The sequence below is a fragment of the Serpula lacrymans genome, assembly GCF_000218685.1.
Source record: "Serpula lacrymans var. lacrymans S7.9 unplaced genomic scaffold SERLAscaffold_5, whole genome shotgun sequence".
Lineage (NCBI taxonomy): Eukaryota > Fungi > Basidiomycota > Agaricomycetes > Boletales > Serpulaceae > Serpula > Serpula lacrymans.
The window spans coordinates 2,209,574-2,222,816 of record NW_006763294.1 but is presented as its reverse complement, the minus strand read 5'-3'; the positions used below and the strand labels follow the sequence as shown (position 1 = coordinate 2,222,816).

Here is a 13,243-nt window from a genome sequence, read left to right as displayed (position 1 = left end):
TGGAGGACTGGGCTGAAAGAATTGCGACTGTGAAGGAAGATGGAGAGTAAGCTAGATATTCGCGCGACTTGTAAAGACATCATTTACACCACTTGAATCTGGCCATCCTCCTTCTACTTGTTTACCTTTTTGGAGAGACCTTCCTTGGAGGGCACTAGGGGCTGTTGGTGTATGTATCGAAGTGGGCGCAGAAGACGATGGAAGGGTGTGACCGTTTACAAAAGACTTCGATTTTGGTCTGAAAGATGTATGACTTGGAAAACCATTCAAAAGACTACGAGGTCCTGTAGGCGGTGCAGTACCTAACCTGTTATTCACAGAGCCTGGTGAAGAGGATGTTGGGAGGATGGAGGAAGATGGTTGTGGTGAAACAGGCGTTGGCGAGCCGGCGGTCAACGAGCTCAATAACGCCCTAGGCCCGCGAGGGGGAGCTTTACCAGACATTGTGAAGCTAACAACATAAAATACGTTGTCGACGACGGTGCCGACGACGACAAGAGATATTTGTAGGGTGGACAGGAGACGGGGGAGACGATGGCAGAAGAGGGAGACGACGGCGACACGCGTGGCGGTCCTTCGATTATTTCACTCGGACAAACACACCTCAATCCAGCTTCATTTTTCACACTTTTCCTCTTTTTCGCTAGCACGACGACGACAATCACTACAGAACCTCTACTACAGCTTATACTCTCATGGCCACCCCCACCCTCACCCAGTCCTATCCCGAATGCCAACGTTGCGAGTGGTTTCATAGAAAACTTGCATAAGAAAGTTGAAGCTGAACGCATCGACATTTGTCCAGGTTATCGTGTTCTACGCTTCCAGTATTATCTCTTCTCGCACCTAGGTTACCCCAATCTGACCAGGAACTACAGCGCCATTTATCGATGGAAGGTTTCCGCAAACATGATTCTGTGGGGGAAGAGAAAAGCGCTCGGAGTTTACCAGCAAAGTGGCGGTGGCAGACGAGCTTACCCTCGAGGCTTTCGGCTTTTTACTGCGTGGCTCATGCTCCTCCTTGTACATCCAACATTCACCCCTTCATTTCAACATGTTCCGATGTCTTCCACGCTGTCATTTAGGATTGGGCCTGCATCGAAATCATATGCCAACGCTATTGCGGAAAAGTCGGGATTTGTTATCACCTTCCTTGTCATTTTCGCTGTTCCTGGTCCCTCACCATCAACGATCAAAACATTCTCGATTGCACTGTAACAACTCATCAGCCCTACACTCAGGAGTCAAGATCGGCATCAAGCTCTAGAGTCTGCGTTCCCCCTCGATTGCAATCTATGTTCTCTACGGTCGCATCATCGCAGTTCGTGAGTACCTTTTCTATTTCGACGACGCTCCCCATGTTGCTAGGTTCGCTTCCTTTGTATCGTATTTTCATGGCATCAAGTAATAAGACAACTCCTTCAGTGAGCCCTTGTCCAGACCTTGAATTTTTCATGGCTTCACCTACACAGCAATCATCCTGAGGATCGTAACCTCACATCTGTCGACTTGCAACGTTTTCGACAGTCCATTTCCCCAAAAACGATGCGTGATCTCGGCGAATGATCATATCAACAAATAATTATTTTTAAATAGCATCTAATAATCCTAGCTTGAATAGCTATAGACTGGTGGAAAGTACATAAACTATACAATTAAATACTATGTAATATACAAGCCGTTCTATAGCTCGAAATAAGGGTTTAAGCAATATATACATACACATGCATATATGAGCCTTCAACCAGAGGGCTATGATAATTAATATGTGCAGAACGGTGAGAACTGAAAGCAGAGCGAACATGCATACACACGAGGGAACGAAGCAGAACCATATATAAACACCATACGAAATAGCCATCTGAAAAGGAGTGAGGGAATCGTGGCTGTCGTAGCCACGACACTGGCGTGGTTCAGAGCTTCCTCAAGCGATGAAGGAGACCGTCGTAGTCTTTCTCCGTATAACGTCGTCCCTTTTTTTCTTGCACCCATTTCGCGCTGAACCGTTTAGTCGTGCACTGCGGTGCTTCGTTCGCACATTCCAGTACATAGCCCATCTCACAACACTCGTCCCCGTGCTCTTCGTCATTTCCCCCGTCACTCCCACTCCCGCTCTCGCTCTCGCCCTCACATCCATCGTTACCCACATCAATGTTCTGCCCTCCTTCATAGCATGGATGATGAGATGGAGGCTTGATGTCAACGATGCCTTCGGACGTTGTATCAGGACAAGAGACACCAGCGGGTCCGCCATCGGACGGAAAAACAAGGTCATAAGGCGGTGCTTCGCCAAAATGCCGGCGAAGCTTGGAGAACCGTCTGCGCTTCGTCGTGAATGGCGAAGGACACGCGGGACTGATTGGGGTGACCAGCGTTTGGCCAGTGGATACAGATGATAAAGACGAACGACAGAGCACAGGTATCTTTAGCGGAGTGAGGAGGTCGGAACGTGTTGAATTGGGCCCACGGGGTGTATTAGACGAGAGCGAGAGTGAACGCGAACTATATGGAGTCAGGGGTGATGACAGGGGTGACTGTGAAGGTGAGGAGGGTTGTGAGGAATAGGTGGGAGGTACAGGGAGGGGCCGTGGTGAGGAGGGGCGTGATGAATCGCTATCCTCAGTGGCTATAGCTATAGACAAAGGAGTTGGAACGAGTGGCAACGGTCGGAATTTTCTACTTTGTTGTGGCAGAGAACATGTGGAGGGAGAGCGAAAAGGAGCAGAGGTGTACGAGCTTGAGCTTATGGGGCGCATGTGATCGCAGCTGAAGCTTCGGTGGACAGAAGGATGACATGGTCTTGCACACTCGCCACAAGGGATAACTGAAGAGACGAGGACAACTGGAGCTGCTACGCAGCCGCAGCAACCGCAGCCATGTGTAGAACTAGAGGCTTGGGATATTTGACCAGACAGGTGATATGATCTCTCCTGCCAGTGTTCCGCGTAGGAAGGTGAGTGAGAATGTGACATCTTAAGCCTGAGGAAGGATATGGACGAATGTGAGAAGCGAACTTATATGAATAAAACTTCTGGGAGGACCCACCGATACACCCGATGCGCAAGCGTCAAGTCAGACTGGAGGTAAGAGGTTGTGGTAAAGAAAGGATGGGTTATTGAGCTGGATGAAGTGGGATGAACAACCAGTATACTCATCATATCGACTGTCGTATCATATACGGTCGGCTAAGGGAGACATGAACGTCGTGATAGGGCCTTTGGTCGCATCATTACTCATATAAAGCCTTTGCGATTTCAATAAGACACTCGAGGCGACAAATGACAAAAAGGGCAGACCGCTTCAATTGCCGACCCTTGGCCTCCCTTGGAGACAACCTAAATAGGAAAGTGTTAATGATCATACGCTAATTGCGATCAAGCTCATCACAATGGGCTTCCTACTCATCATGCAAGTGGAACCTTGGGCTTCACGCTACAAAAAAGGCGGGTTTGCACAACAACTTCGGAATGAAAACATTGAATGGAAACACCTGCAACTGTCTTATTCCTTTGTTTTCAAACCCAAAGAGGAACTGAAAGGTTAGAAAGGTAGAAAGGGAGGACTTTGCCGCTATTGGCCGACTCATCTCCCTATGTCAGAGCCTATTTGCCTCCAATTCCGAACCATCGACAATCTCAAGAGTGAAGACGTTCAGTGCACTCTACAGTTTCCACGAATTGCTCTTGCGCCTCTAACGCAGATAAGACAGGGTTACCACCCACTTGGCCTGGCCTCAACCCACAGCGGTGATATACAGTTGATATGGCAGGTTTACGACCTCGCAACCGAATATGGCCGCCGCCATATGCTGTACGTATAGGTTCGTACCGTTGGTTATACGGCGGTGGGACGCATCTTCGCTGTAGTACAGTAATTGATACGAATTGCGTCAGTAGATCGCAGTCGGGTGGTCTGGTAAGTTTCAAGTAGTCGCGTCAGTTCCGTTTCCACAACTCTAAAGTACAAGAGCCTTTTCTTTTTGCATGCGGAAGACAGCTATGACAACCGTGGTACGGGCATCGCAATAATGCAATCGTAACCCACGTACTTTTCAATGTCTACTATGCAATCCAACGATCTTCAAATTCCTCCATATTTGCTTGGATGTGCCTATTGATGTTGTGACCGACACATGATCTAATGCGAGACTTTGCAGTGACCCTGCGGCTATATTATCCAAAGACGGACGAAAGGGCGATCGTCAGAAATATATCAGATTCATTGAATCGAGTACTGTGACAATGGATTGTATTCGGAATTCGAGCTGTTAAGGAACGTAACACTGTCAACTTGGTGGACCTGGCTTATTTTAGTACGCCCTGGATACTAGCCAAGTACCGCAACGATGAATTGAGGGTGAGGACAAGAAAGAAAGAAAGCTGGAACCCCTTAGAGCTGAAGCGATCACGATGACGAGTCGGACGTGACGTTCGGTGCCGGTAGCGTTTAACATGATGGGCCTACAGTTGGTATTTCTTGCACGAGGATGAGGATCCGACCCAGCCAAGCGAGGACAGCTTTGCGAGACTCGAGGCTGCCTGACGATGGGCTGATAATTCTAATGATTCGCGGGATCGAGGTGCTGTGTAAGTGAGTATTATGTGTGAATACCGCGGCTACGTTTGTCGAACAGCGAATAGCCACGATGATCGGCACAAACTTCCAAGATTTTCTTGAGATTATTCAAGATCTGCTGACAATCCTGGAGAAAGGTTATTTAGATGAGATACCGACCGGAATCAGATAAAAATTTGAGTACTATCCCAAGCATGTAACGAGATAAAACATACCTGGAATCCACTTCAGCTCGGAACCGTAAAAGAAATACTGTGTCAGCCGCCGCATGAGGGGCTTAAAACACCATAAAATAAGTTGCAGACATCGTCCCCAACTTGAACGGTTTCAGGGAGACGAAAGTACGGGAAAGGCTATGCAACTCGTAACAGCCTGCAACCGACGTACCTTATGGTCCGGCGAGGAGCGATTGGGCAGAAGACAATCGACACCGAAAAGGCAGAAATGCCATGCAGCACGACAACAAGCCTCAAGTTCTTGGCCCTGTTCAGCACGCAATATCACAGCAAAAGCTTGAAACTGTTGCTTGGTATCGTACATTCCGAGTCAGTGGCATTTCTCTCCAAGGCTACGAGTGGCAAAGCCTTGAATGTCAATGGATCCGTGAGCGCAGCACATCTAGGACTCTCTCGCCAGAGTGTGTTATGCGCCGTAGAAAACCTTGCAGACAATATAGAGCTTACATTTGATGCAAATTTTGGGCCAGTACTAGTATGTGTGATAGAAATTCACCAAAAGCGGCTGCCAGAGGATTTTCCCACAGCTTGAAGCTTGTGATAGCGCTAGCGGATACCAACCGGTTCACATGAAGAGACAAAAGCAATATTAATGGCATGGCTGAGGCAACATCATTCATACCTACTAGCTCGCATGACCTCTACATATCTATACCAGCCCTCACCTCAATGGACTTCCGTGCATCCCAGGCCATTTTATCCTCTGCATGAACACCCAGCATCTCTCGCGTATCCTCAACTACCCTCATCGCCTCGACCGCCGGCATTTCATGACTTGTACACACTCAGCACTCATATCATCCCAGCAGCATATCCACGGGTGGTCCCAGATATCCCAATTCCAGAGGCACCCTCTCAATATACAGATAAAGAGGAACGTAAACGCCATGTCCAACGATTGGGAGGTGAGATAGCAGAGAGGCAGGAGCTCTTCGGACGCGGTCAGCTACCAGGCGAACCTAGTCGGAAGGTTCTCTGGAACTGTATCAATCGCTACGTGAAGAATACACACAGCACAGACAACAAATCAAAGGGCGTCACTTTGCTTCTTGCTCATGCGAATGGATTCCCCAAGGAAGTAAGTGATCGACAAGTACGACACGTGTATATGGTAGCCTCATATGTATACATAGATATGGGAGACAACTCTGCGGTATCTGTTCTCCTCTCCTGAAGGACCTCCGATAGATGAAGTTTGGTCTTTTGAAGCTGTGCAACACGGCGATTCTGCGCTCTTGAACGCCAGTAACCTCAGTGGAATATGTAAGATGCTATTTGCGAGGCCATCTGTGCCAGTGGCTAATGGCAGTACTGTAGACGAATGGATGGACAATGCACGGGATATAGCAAATTTTTTATTGAACTATATCCCTTCCGCAGTTTCCAATACGGTCCTTTCCACTCATCTCCCTCGTGTTTCTAATGATGTGAGTAAGACGCGCACACGTGATGGTTTCACGCATCGCACATTGGTGGTTGTAGGCCACTCTTTTGGAGGCTGCTCGTCGTGAGTCGGTTGTCCTCATTGCACTTGACATTAATGCTCATCGGTTTTGTTTACATGTATAGGGTCATGGCAGCATTGAAATTTCCAGCTCTGTTCTCTTCGATGATACTCATAGATCCCGTTATCGTTCAGCCATACCAATACCGCGGCGACAGTCTTCGTGCATTCGTGATCGGTGCTATTCTAAGACGAGACAGGTGGCCATCTCGGTAGGTTACCCTCCTAACCTAGTACTGTCGTTTATTGACTATCGGTAGTGAGGAGGCATTGCGGATGTTTAAAGCAAGCCCCTTTTTTGCCGCCTGGCATCCTGATGTTTTGCAGCTTTACGTTGATTATGGACTAACGGATACTCCAGAAGGCGAGGTGAAGCTGAAGATGTCTGGCATGCATGAGGCCCTCTCTTTTGCCAACAACCTGGCCTCTAATGAAACGTGGGAGCTGCTTGAGAATCTAGATAAGAAAATTGAGCTGAGATGGATTGTTCCCGGAAAACCAAAGGATAAGGGGTACGCCGGGGTTACTCTGTTTGGTGAACTCGTTTATTGATTCACTGTAGCATTCAAGGTGAAGAAGCGACAAGAATCAGGGTGTGGCGAAGACCTGAAAACTCGTCGAATATTGTGATACATTCTGCAGGACACCTTGTATGTTTTTTGCATAATTGTCGCGGATCTTATTGTTCACTGCGCTGCTACAAATAGGTCGTACAGGAATCACCACAGGAGCTAGGTGCCTTACTATGTGTTTCTCCTTGTGCGCTTCTAGCTAACGCAGTGTGTTTGACTAGCACAAAACATTTCAGATTTTTTGAAACGGAAGTATAAAGCTACTGGTATGAAGGCTCAGCTGTGATGTTAAGTAGTACAGGGTTCATGGTGGACGTCGTTAGAAACACAGCCGCGTATAATACACGTCGTCTTGTGAGAAAGCGGGGGAGGGGCTACCCCGGCCCGAAAATGTATGTGTATGAAGACCCCCAAAACCGCGAGAATACCATTCTTTGTTTAAATCGCTCGAATAAACCGCAAAAAGTCGATTGATGTATGTATGGATACACTACGGACAGATTTACAGCTGATTTCATAACGATAGACCTATCCAATGAGTTAGTGTACAGAATGAGCGGAACTACAAATGAGCTTAAAATGTAGTAAATCTAAAATTTAGGGAGACTAGAATATTTGGCTCAGTACCGAGTGTGGCTGGTGTGATAAGTGTGATAGCCCAAGTCTTTGAAAAAATTGGTGTAGACTATTCGGTGGAGTGCTCGCCAAAGAAAAAAAATGGAATCTAGAAACTCTGAGAGGATCATATCAGGCTGTCTTTCAATGCAGCCTTCAAGGAACTAATCAAAAACTTGTTTTATCAGCACATCAGAAGAATAAAAGAAAAGACTGACACTCGCTTCCAAGCCATCAAGGGCACAAGACTGTCCTTGACAAGCTAGTTGGTGTCCCACTTCACCAGTGTCCCGGAAGGTCTTCCGGATGCGCCTGATGGTCTGTTGACTGATTCCTAGGTAATGGCTAACATGTCTGTCCGAGAGGCCATGGATGCAAGACAATTTGTACACTAGTATCTTCTGCTCCTTGGGAATATGGCGCCGCATGTTGGTTGAGGGTTGACTAGTCTCTCCCAGACACTTCGGGTTCTTCCCAAAAATATACACTCCGCTAAAGTCCGCCTGCACACTAACTCATAAAATAGGTCTATCGTTATGAAATCAGCTGTAACAATTGTGCACAAACAAGCAAACTGAATGATTCGATGTGGGAATGGGTGACGGCAAGAACATGCCGCCCTCCCTGGGCAGAACGGGAAGAGAAAAGAAAAAAAATGGGGGACCTATGTTTTGATGGTTAGCAAGCTGCATAGGGTGGGTGGGACGACTGCCACTTTGCAGCGCGATAGAAAGGTCTGTTAGAGTTCTGAAGGGAATATTTTGTCAATGAGGTAATTCAGATTTATAATGATAGAGTTTCTTGTACGAGGTTTGACCGGTAGTGAAGTAATGCCAAACCGGTAATCGATCAAAAGATCAATGCCATCAATTGTTTTCGAAAACACGTTAAAAAAATGATTTTTGGGGTAAAGCACTCTCCCTCACTGGAAGCTCTTCTCCGTACCATTTGTTTGGAGTTAAAACGAGCGCTACCAATTCAGAAGAGGCGTTCCAGCAAACCAGGGTAGTCATGGGATTAATTAGGGTAGGGGATGTAACGAAAGTTACGAGTCTGAAGAGACGCATCCAGAAGAATACTCCATTGGAAATGGGAATTTCTGGTTGTGATTGTACTATCCAGATGTTTAGCCCTGGAAGGCATGCATCCAATTTCATGTCGCATTCTATAATAATGATTGGAATGTCTGATGGTGGTGCAATGACAGGGAGAGGTTCAAATGTATGAGGACAAGGGATTTTGCAAAAGAGGTTGGGGCAGTGCCGGTGGTTGGGAACTGCAATGAGAGGGTTGTGTATGAGATTGAGGAATTCTCTGGGATAGGAATCCTCTTGATCTTGTAGATCAAAGGCGCTTGGGACAAGGGTCTGCAAAGAGGGGTTGGTGTGGATTTTGAACAAAGGAATGTTAGATTATTGGATTTAGCCATGTGACCTCACATAGCCACCTGACCACAGGGAGTGCATAAAAGCAAAGTGGACCAGCCAGGTATTGAACTCAGGACCTCTGCCTATATATGGCGGTGCTCCAACCAACTGAGCTACCAGCCCTTGTACTAATGTCAACTCATGACATGTGTTGTCTAACAAGGCTAACAGGCTTTGACCTTGACTATTCCAACATAGATGACATTGTATGACAAGTTTGGTAGACAAAACAGAAAGTATCAAGTGGATAGAGAACTATCCTGGGGCAATTCCTTGGGCTTTGGATTTTTATCTTATTATAGAAAAGTGTTGAGGAGGCGCTTTAATTTTAGTGAGAAGAAGTCTTTGGTTCTTCCATGTGATGATTAAGTATGGTAAACGCAATGGCATAAGGGTACATAATTTGAGAATTTCTACCGCACGTGAAGTGAGTTTTCGGTGAAACAAAAAGGTGTCTCAATAGGGAAGGGTGGGTGGGTGCGAAAAATGTACTCGATGTACTGAAATTGAGAGAACACGGATGTATAGAATCTGTACTTGTTGAAGTCAGAAGGAGAAAAAGGTGCTAGCTGCATTTCTCGCTAGCACCAAAGACTTACCTCTATTGTGTCATGTGTGAGCTGTGACATGATAGATGTCCAATCTTTGTCTAAATCACTCGAATAAACCGCAAAAAGTTGATTGATGTATGTATGGATACACTACAGACAGATTTAACAATCGTGCACAAAAAAGCAAACTGAATGATCCGACGCGGGAATGGGTGACGGCAAGAACGTGCTGTGTTATGCACGAAGTGCTTAACAAAGTCTGAGGGTTCGTCGAGTTTTGTAAAGAGACTTATCCAAAGACAAGTTCAAGAACGTAGTTCTGAGTGGAGGTTTTCCAACGGGAGTTGGTCTTCTTCTGAATAGAAGTCTTGATCTTAGGAGTCTAGCTTTGTAAGCATAAACTGCGTAGAATCGTATCGGAGAATACTACTGCTGTTACATGGTAATTATAATGGAAAGGAATCGGTGATAGGAGTTAGGTCCTATCTAGGGCAGGTCCGTCCATTGAGGACTAAGTACTATAATAGGTACTGTGAATGCGAGAGGAACGGAAGTGTACGTGAAGGAAATGAGTCATTGGTCCGATGGTATAACCAATGAGTAAAAAGAAATGAGTAGTCCTTAAATGTCCAATAGAGATTGTAACATTACCCCCTTACTTGCTCCGAGTTTCACCAAAATTTGGTACCTTCGCCGTCCATATTGTAACTGTCGTCCTAGCTGACATCTCCATGTAATCCTTCCATCAGAATCCTATCCTCGTCTTCCCTACGGATGGGGCACCAATTGAAACTATGTCCCGGTGCACAACGGTCACAGTCGGGGCAATAGTAGGCTTTGCAATAGTATGTGCGATGATCGCTCCAACCGCAGTTTTGGCAGTATGGAGCGTTGTTACGAACACCTTCATGGTATCTTCGTCGGGTGTTGGATGAGGTGTCGGATTGGGGAGTGGTTGGATTGTCATCTCCCAGGTCGTACGTTCCTGCGTACAACTGATCGATCATGGCTGCGTCGTCATCTACATTGATTGGGTTAGAGGGAGAGTCAGTCTCAGGCCTGTGCATTGCGCCAGGCGGACTGTCTTTCTGTCCCTTCGACATACGAGACTGCCGTTTTGATGGAGTTCTGGCGGCGGGGATCTGGAGTATCATCTCTTGCCGGCCGCGTCGGGCTCCTCGTCGGTTCGTCAGGCGACGGGTTTGGGCGTTTGGTACTGGTCGAGGTGGAGATGATGGGGGAGACAGTGGTTTTGGGTTCGACCCAATGGAACGGGGACTGGAGTGGCTCGACTCTTGTGAGATCGGGCTGGTTGGGACAGTGGGAATATATTTTTCCCCCGACGGGATGGGCGTAGGTCGACGGGTGATGATGTGGTAAGTGCACTCCGGGGTAACACTGGTCTGGTCTGGGTGCGACAGGGACCGGAGGGACAAACCGGGTGGAGGAGTACTCGTACAACCGTCTCGCTCTATCCACGTGCAAGCTTCGTTTAGCAATGTCCTCCCGCCTGATTCCAAACATTCCTTTGCCGAGTCCATCTGCCCATTCGAGGAGCTCATCCTCAAGTGTCGTTCCAAAGATTCCAAAACTAACTTTTCCATCCGGAGTGCCCGACAGATACTCAAGTCCTGACTGTTGAGCCACGAATGCTCGTTTTCCAACGAATGTATTGAGTCTATGGCTTTTAGGAGTTTGTCAGCTATGAGGTCTATGGCAAGGAAGGTATGCATGGAAGAAAGAGTGTGGTACGCATGGGGGCAGCGTTTTTCGGTCTCGTAAAAGAGATAGGTATAGGCGTTTTTTGCTGACATTAATTCTATGGCGTCAGTGACGTCGGCTTGGTTGTGTCGTTGCCCACAGGCAAAAGACACTCATTCGTCGGCTAGCAAGTTGGCGTCGCCGGGTATTGAGTAGGTGGTGATAGGGAAGCCGGTGGAGTTAGAAGTAGACATGTTTTGTGTTGAGAGACAGAGGATTGTTGGTAGTGGGGTGATTGTCTCTTCCACGCAGCTTGTGGTCCTTCTTATAGGCTTCCAATATCTCCGCAGCATTGGTTAAATGTTCTTCCGGTTCCCATGAGTTTTTGGAATGAGGGTAATGGCGCCATTTAATCAGGTAGCGGCGCCCGCATTTCCAGGGTTTGTGTCTAAGAATACTTTCTACTTCGTATTCCTCTTCTTCGTTGACCAGGTCAGGTGGTGGTCGGATAAAGTTCGGGCCGTGAGTGTTGGTTTCCGTATACGGCGTGAGAAGGGATGCGTGGAAAACATTGTGTATCTTCCAATGGGGAGGCAGTAATAGTCGGTAGTTCACCGGGGAAATCTTTTCTTGGATGCGGAAAGGTCCGATGCGTTTCATGTTGAACTTCTTGTATTCGGTGGCTTTTTCTCGCAGGTTGGTGTTCTCTAACCACACCTTTTGTCCTTCGGAGAATCGCGTGAACTTTCCATTGTTTCGTTTCATCATCTTGCTTCTCGCAAGTTCATGTGCTTTTAGGGCGTTTTCCCTTGCCCTAAGTAGTTCGGATAATCGTTTTTCCACTGATGGGATATTTGTGGATCTGTGTTTAGTCGGGATTCCTCGGGGTTCATATCCCATGAGGAGGTAGAATGGTGATTGGTTGTTTGTGGAGTGTGGTCTTTGGTTGTGACAGAATTCGGTGGTAGTAAGGCATTTTGCCCAGCTGTGTGGTTGGTTCTGGCAAAATATGCGGAGGTAGATCTCCAGTTCTTGATTGGATCGTTCTGTTTGTCCATCCATCTGGGGATGGTACGCAGAGGAGAGTGCGGTTTCAATGTTCAGGAGTTTGTGGAGTTCTTTGGATACTTCAGAGGCGAACTGTGGTCCCCTGTCGGATATGAGTTTATCGTGCAATCCGAATCATTTGAAGATGGAATCGTGAAAGATTCGTGCGGTTTCAAGTGCGTCGATGGTTTTATGACAAGGTGAGAGGATTACCCCCTTACTAAGTCCTTGGTCTACCACGACCATTATACTGTCGTATCCTGAAGATTCTGGTAAATCAGTTATGAAGTCTACGGATAGGTACTTCATTGGTCCTGCGGTTTTTGGGGTTTGGTTTGGGATTAATGGTACGGTGGTGGGATGCGTGCTTACTTTCGCTTGTTGACAAGTTGCGCATCCTTTCACGTATTCTTCCGTTTCATCATTCCTGGCCACCAATAGGCCTTTTTGATCAACTGGTAGGTTTTGAGCCTTCCTGGGTGTCCTGCGGACAGGGAATTGTGATGATCTTTGATGATCGTCTTTTGTTCTTCTGCTTTGTCAATCAGTAATTTATTCTGATAAAAGAACTGTCCTTCTTCTTTTCTCCAATCGTCTTTCTTCGTTCTTCCTGGATAATTATTGTTTGTGAGCATGGCTTGCTCAACTATGTTTTTAATCGTTCGTGTGTGATACAGGAACGCTGACGTGGGTATCATTGGCGTGTCATCGTCGTCTCCTTCTGTTTCGACGTATAAATCAGGTCTTCTTGAGAGTGCGTTGGGTACCACCATGTGGGTTCCTGGTACGTGTTCCAAGGTGTAATTGTATTGTGACAGTTCCAGCTGCCATCTTCTTTGTCGCGGTGTCAGTTTCCTGGCTTCTTGCCAGTACGTCAGGTTCTTGTGATCTGTCAGGATTTGGATCGTGTGGGGGCTTCCCAAAAGTAAGTGTTTCCACTCTTTCAAAGCTCTCATTACCGCTAATAACTCTTTGTTGTAGATCTGGTAGTTCTTTTCAGCGGGGGATAGAGTTT

General features: G+C 47.0%; 6 protein-coding genes across 6 annotated transcripts; 4 read left to right on the top strand and 2 right to left on the bottom strand.

Annotated features, from left to right (window-relative positions):
* Positions 1 to 534: 534 nt before the first annotated feature.
* On the top strand, positions 535 to 1,218 carry SERLADRAFT_436572 (uncharacterized protein; the record flags this gene model as incomplete). Its single annotated transcript, XM_007316863.1, has 1 exon — positions 535 to 1,218. One exon carries the CDS (start codon positions 535 to 537, stop codon positions 1,216 to 1,218), a length of 684 nt encoding a protein of 227 aa, XP_007316925.1.
* A 695-nt stretch (positions 1,219 to 1,913) lies between these two features.
* Positions 1,914 to 2,756, bottom strand: SERLADRAFT_436571 (uncharacterized protein; the record flags this gene model as incomplete). The annotated part of the gene is made up of 1 exon (XM_007316862.1): positions 1,914 to 2,756. One exon carries the CDS (start codon positions 2,754 to 2,756, stop codon positions 1,914 to 1,916), a length of 843 nt encoding a protein of 280 aa, XP_007316924.1.
* A 753-nt stretch (positions 2,757 to 3,509) lies between these two features.
* SERLADRAFT_385811 (uncharacterized protein) lies at positions 3,510 to 4,158 on the top strand (the record flags this gene model as incomplete). The annotated part of the gene is made up of 2 exons (XM_007316861.1): positions 3,510 to 3,911; positions 4,049 to 4,158. One exon carries the CDS (start codon positions 3,593 to 3,595, stop codon positions 3,818 to 3,820), a length of 228 nt encoding a protein of 75 aa, XP_007316923.1.
* Positions 4,159 to 5,341: 1,183 nt separating this feature from the next.
* SERLADRAFT_464144 (uncharacterized protein) lies at positions 5,342 to 7,337 on the top strand (the record flags this gene model as incomplete). Its single annotated transcript, XM_007316860.1, has 8 exons — positions 5,342 to 5,889; positions 5,945 to 6,074; positions 6,129 to 6,318; positions 6,381 to 6,527; positions 6,576 to 6,827; positions 6,878 to 6,965; positions 7,023 to 7,050; positions 7,109 to 7,337. The coding sequence occupies 8 exons, from the start codon at positions 5,404 to 5,406 to the stop codon at positions 7,171 to 7,173; spliced, it is 1,386 nt and encodes a 461-aa protein (XP_007316922.1).
* A 53-nt stretch (positions 7,338 to 7,390) lies between these two features.
* Positions 7,391 to 7,954, bottom strand: SERLADRAFT_464142 (uncharacterized protein; the record flags this gene model as incomplete). The annotated part of the gene is made up of 2 exons (XM_007316859.1): positions 7,391 to 7,666; positions 7,727 to 7,954. The coding sequence occupies 2 exons, from the start codon at positions 7,928 to 7,930 to the stop codon at positions 7,508 to 7,510; spliced, it is 363 nt and encodes a 120-aa protein (XP_007316921.1).
* A 2,494-nt stretch (positions 7,955 to 10,448) lies between these two features.
* Positions 10,449 to 10,745, top strand: SERLADRAFT_385803 (uncharacterized protein; the record flags this gene model as incomplete). Its single annotated transcript, XM_007316858.1, is given in 2 exon segments — positions 10,449 to 10,687; positions 10,703 to 10,745. Coding segments are annotated over 2 exon segments (215 nt in total), but the record flags the coding sequence as incomplete, so codon positions are not given.
* Between the last annotated feature and the right edge of the window lie 2,498 nt (positions 10,746 to 13,243).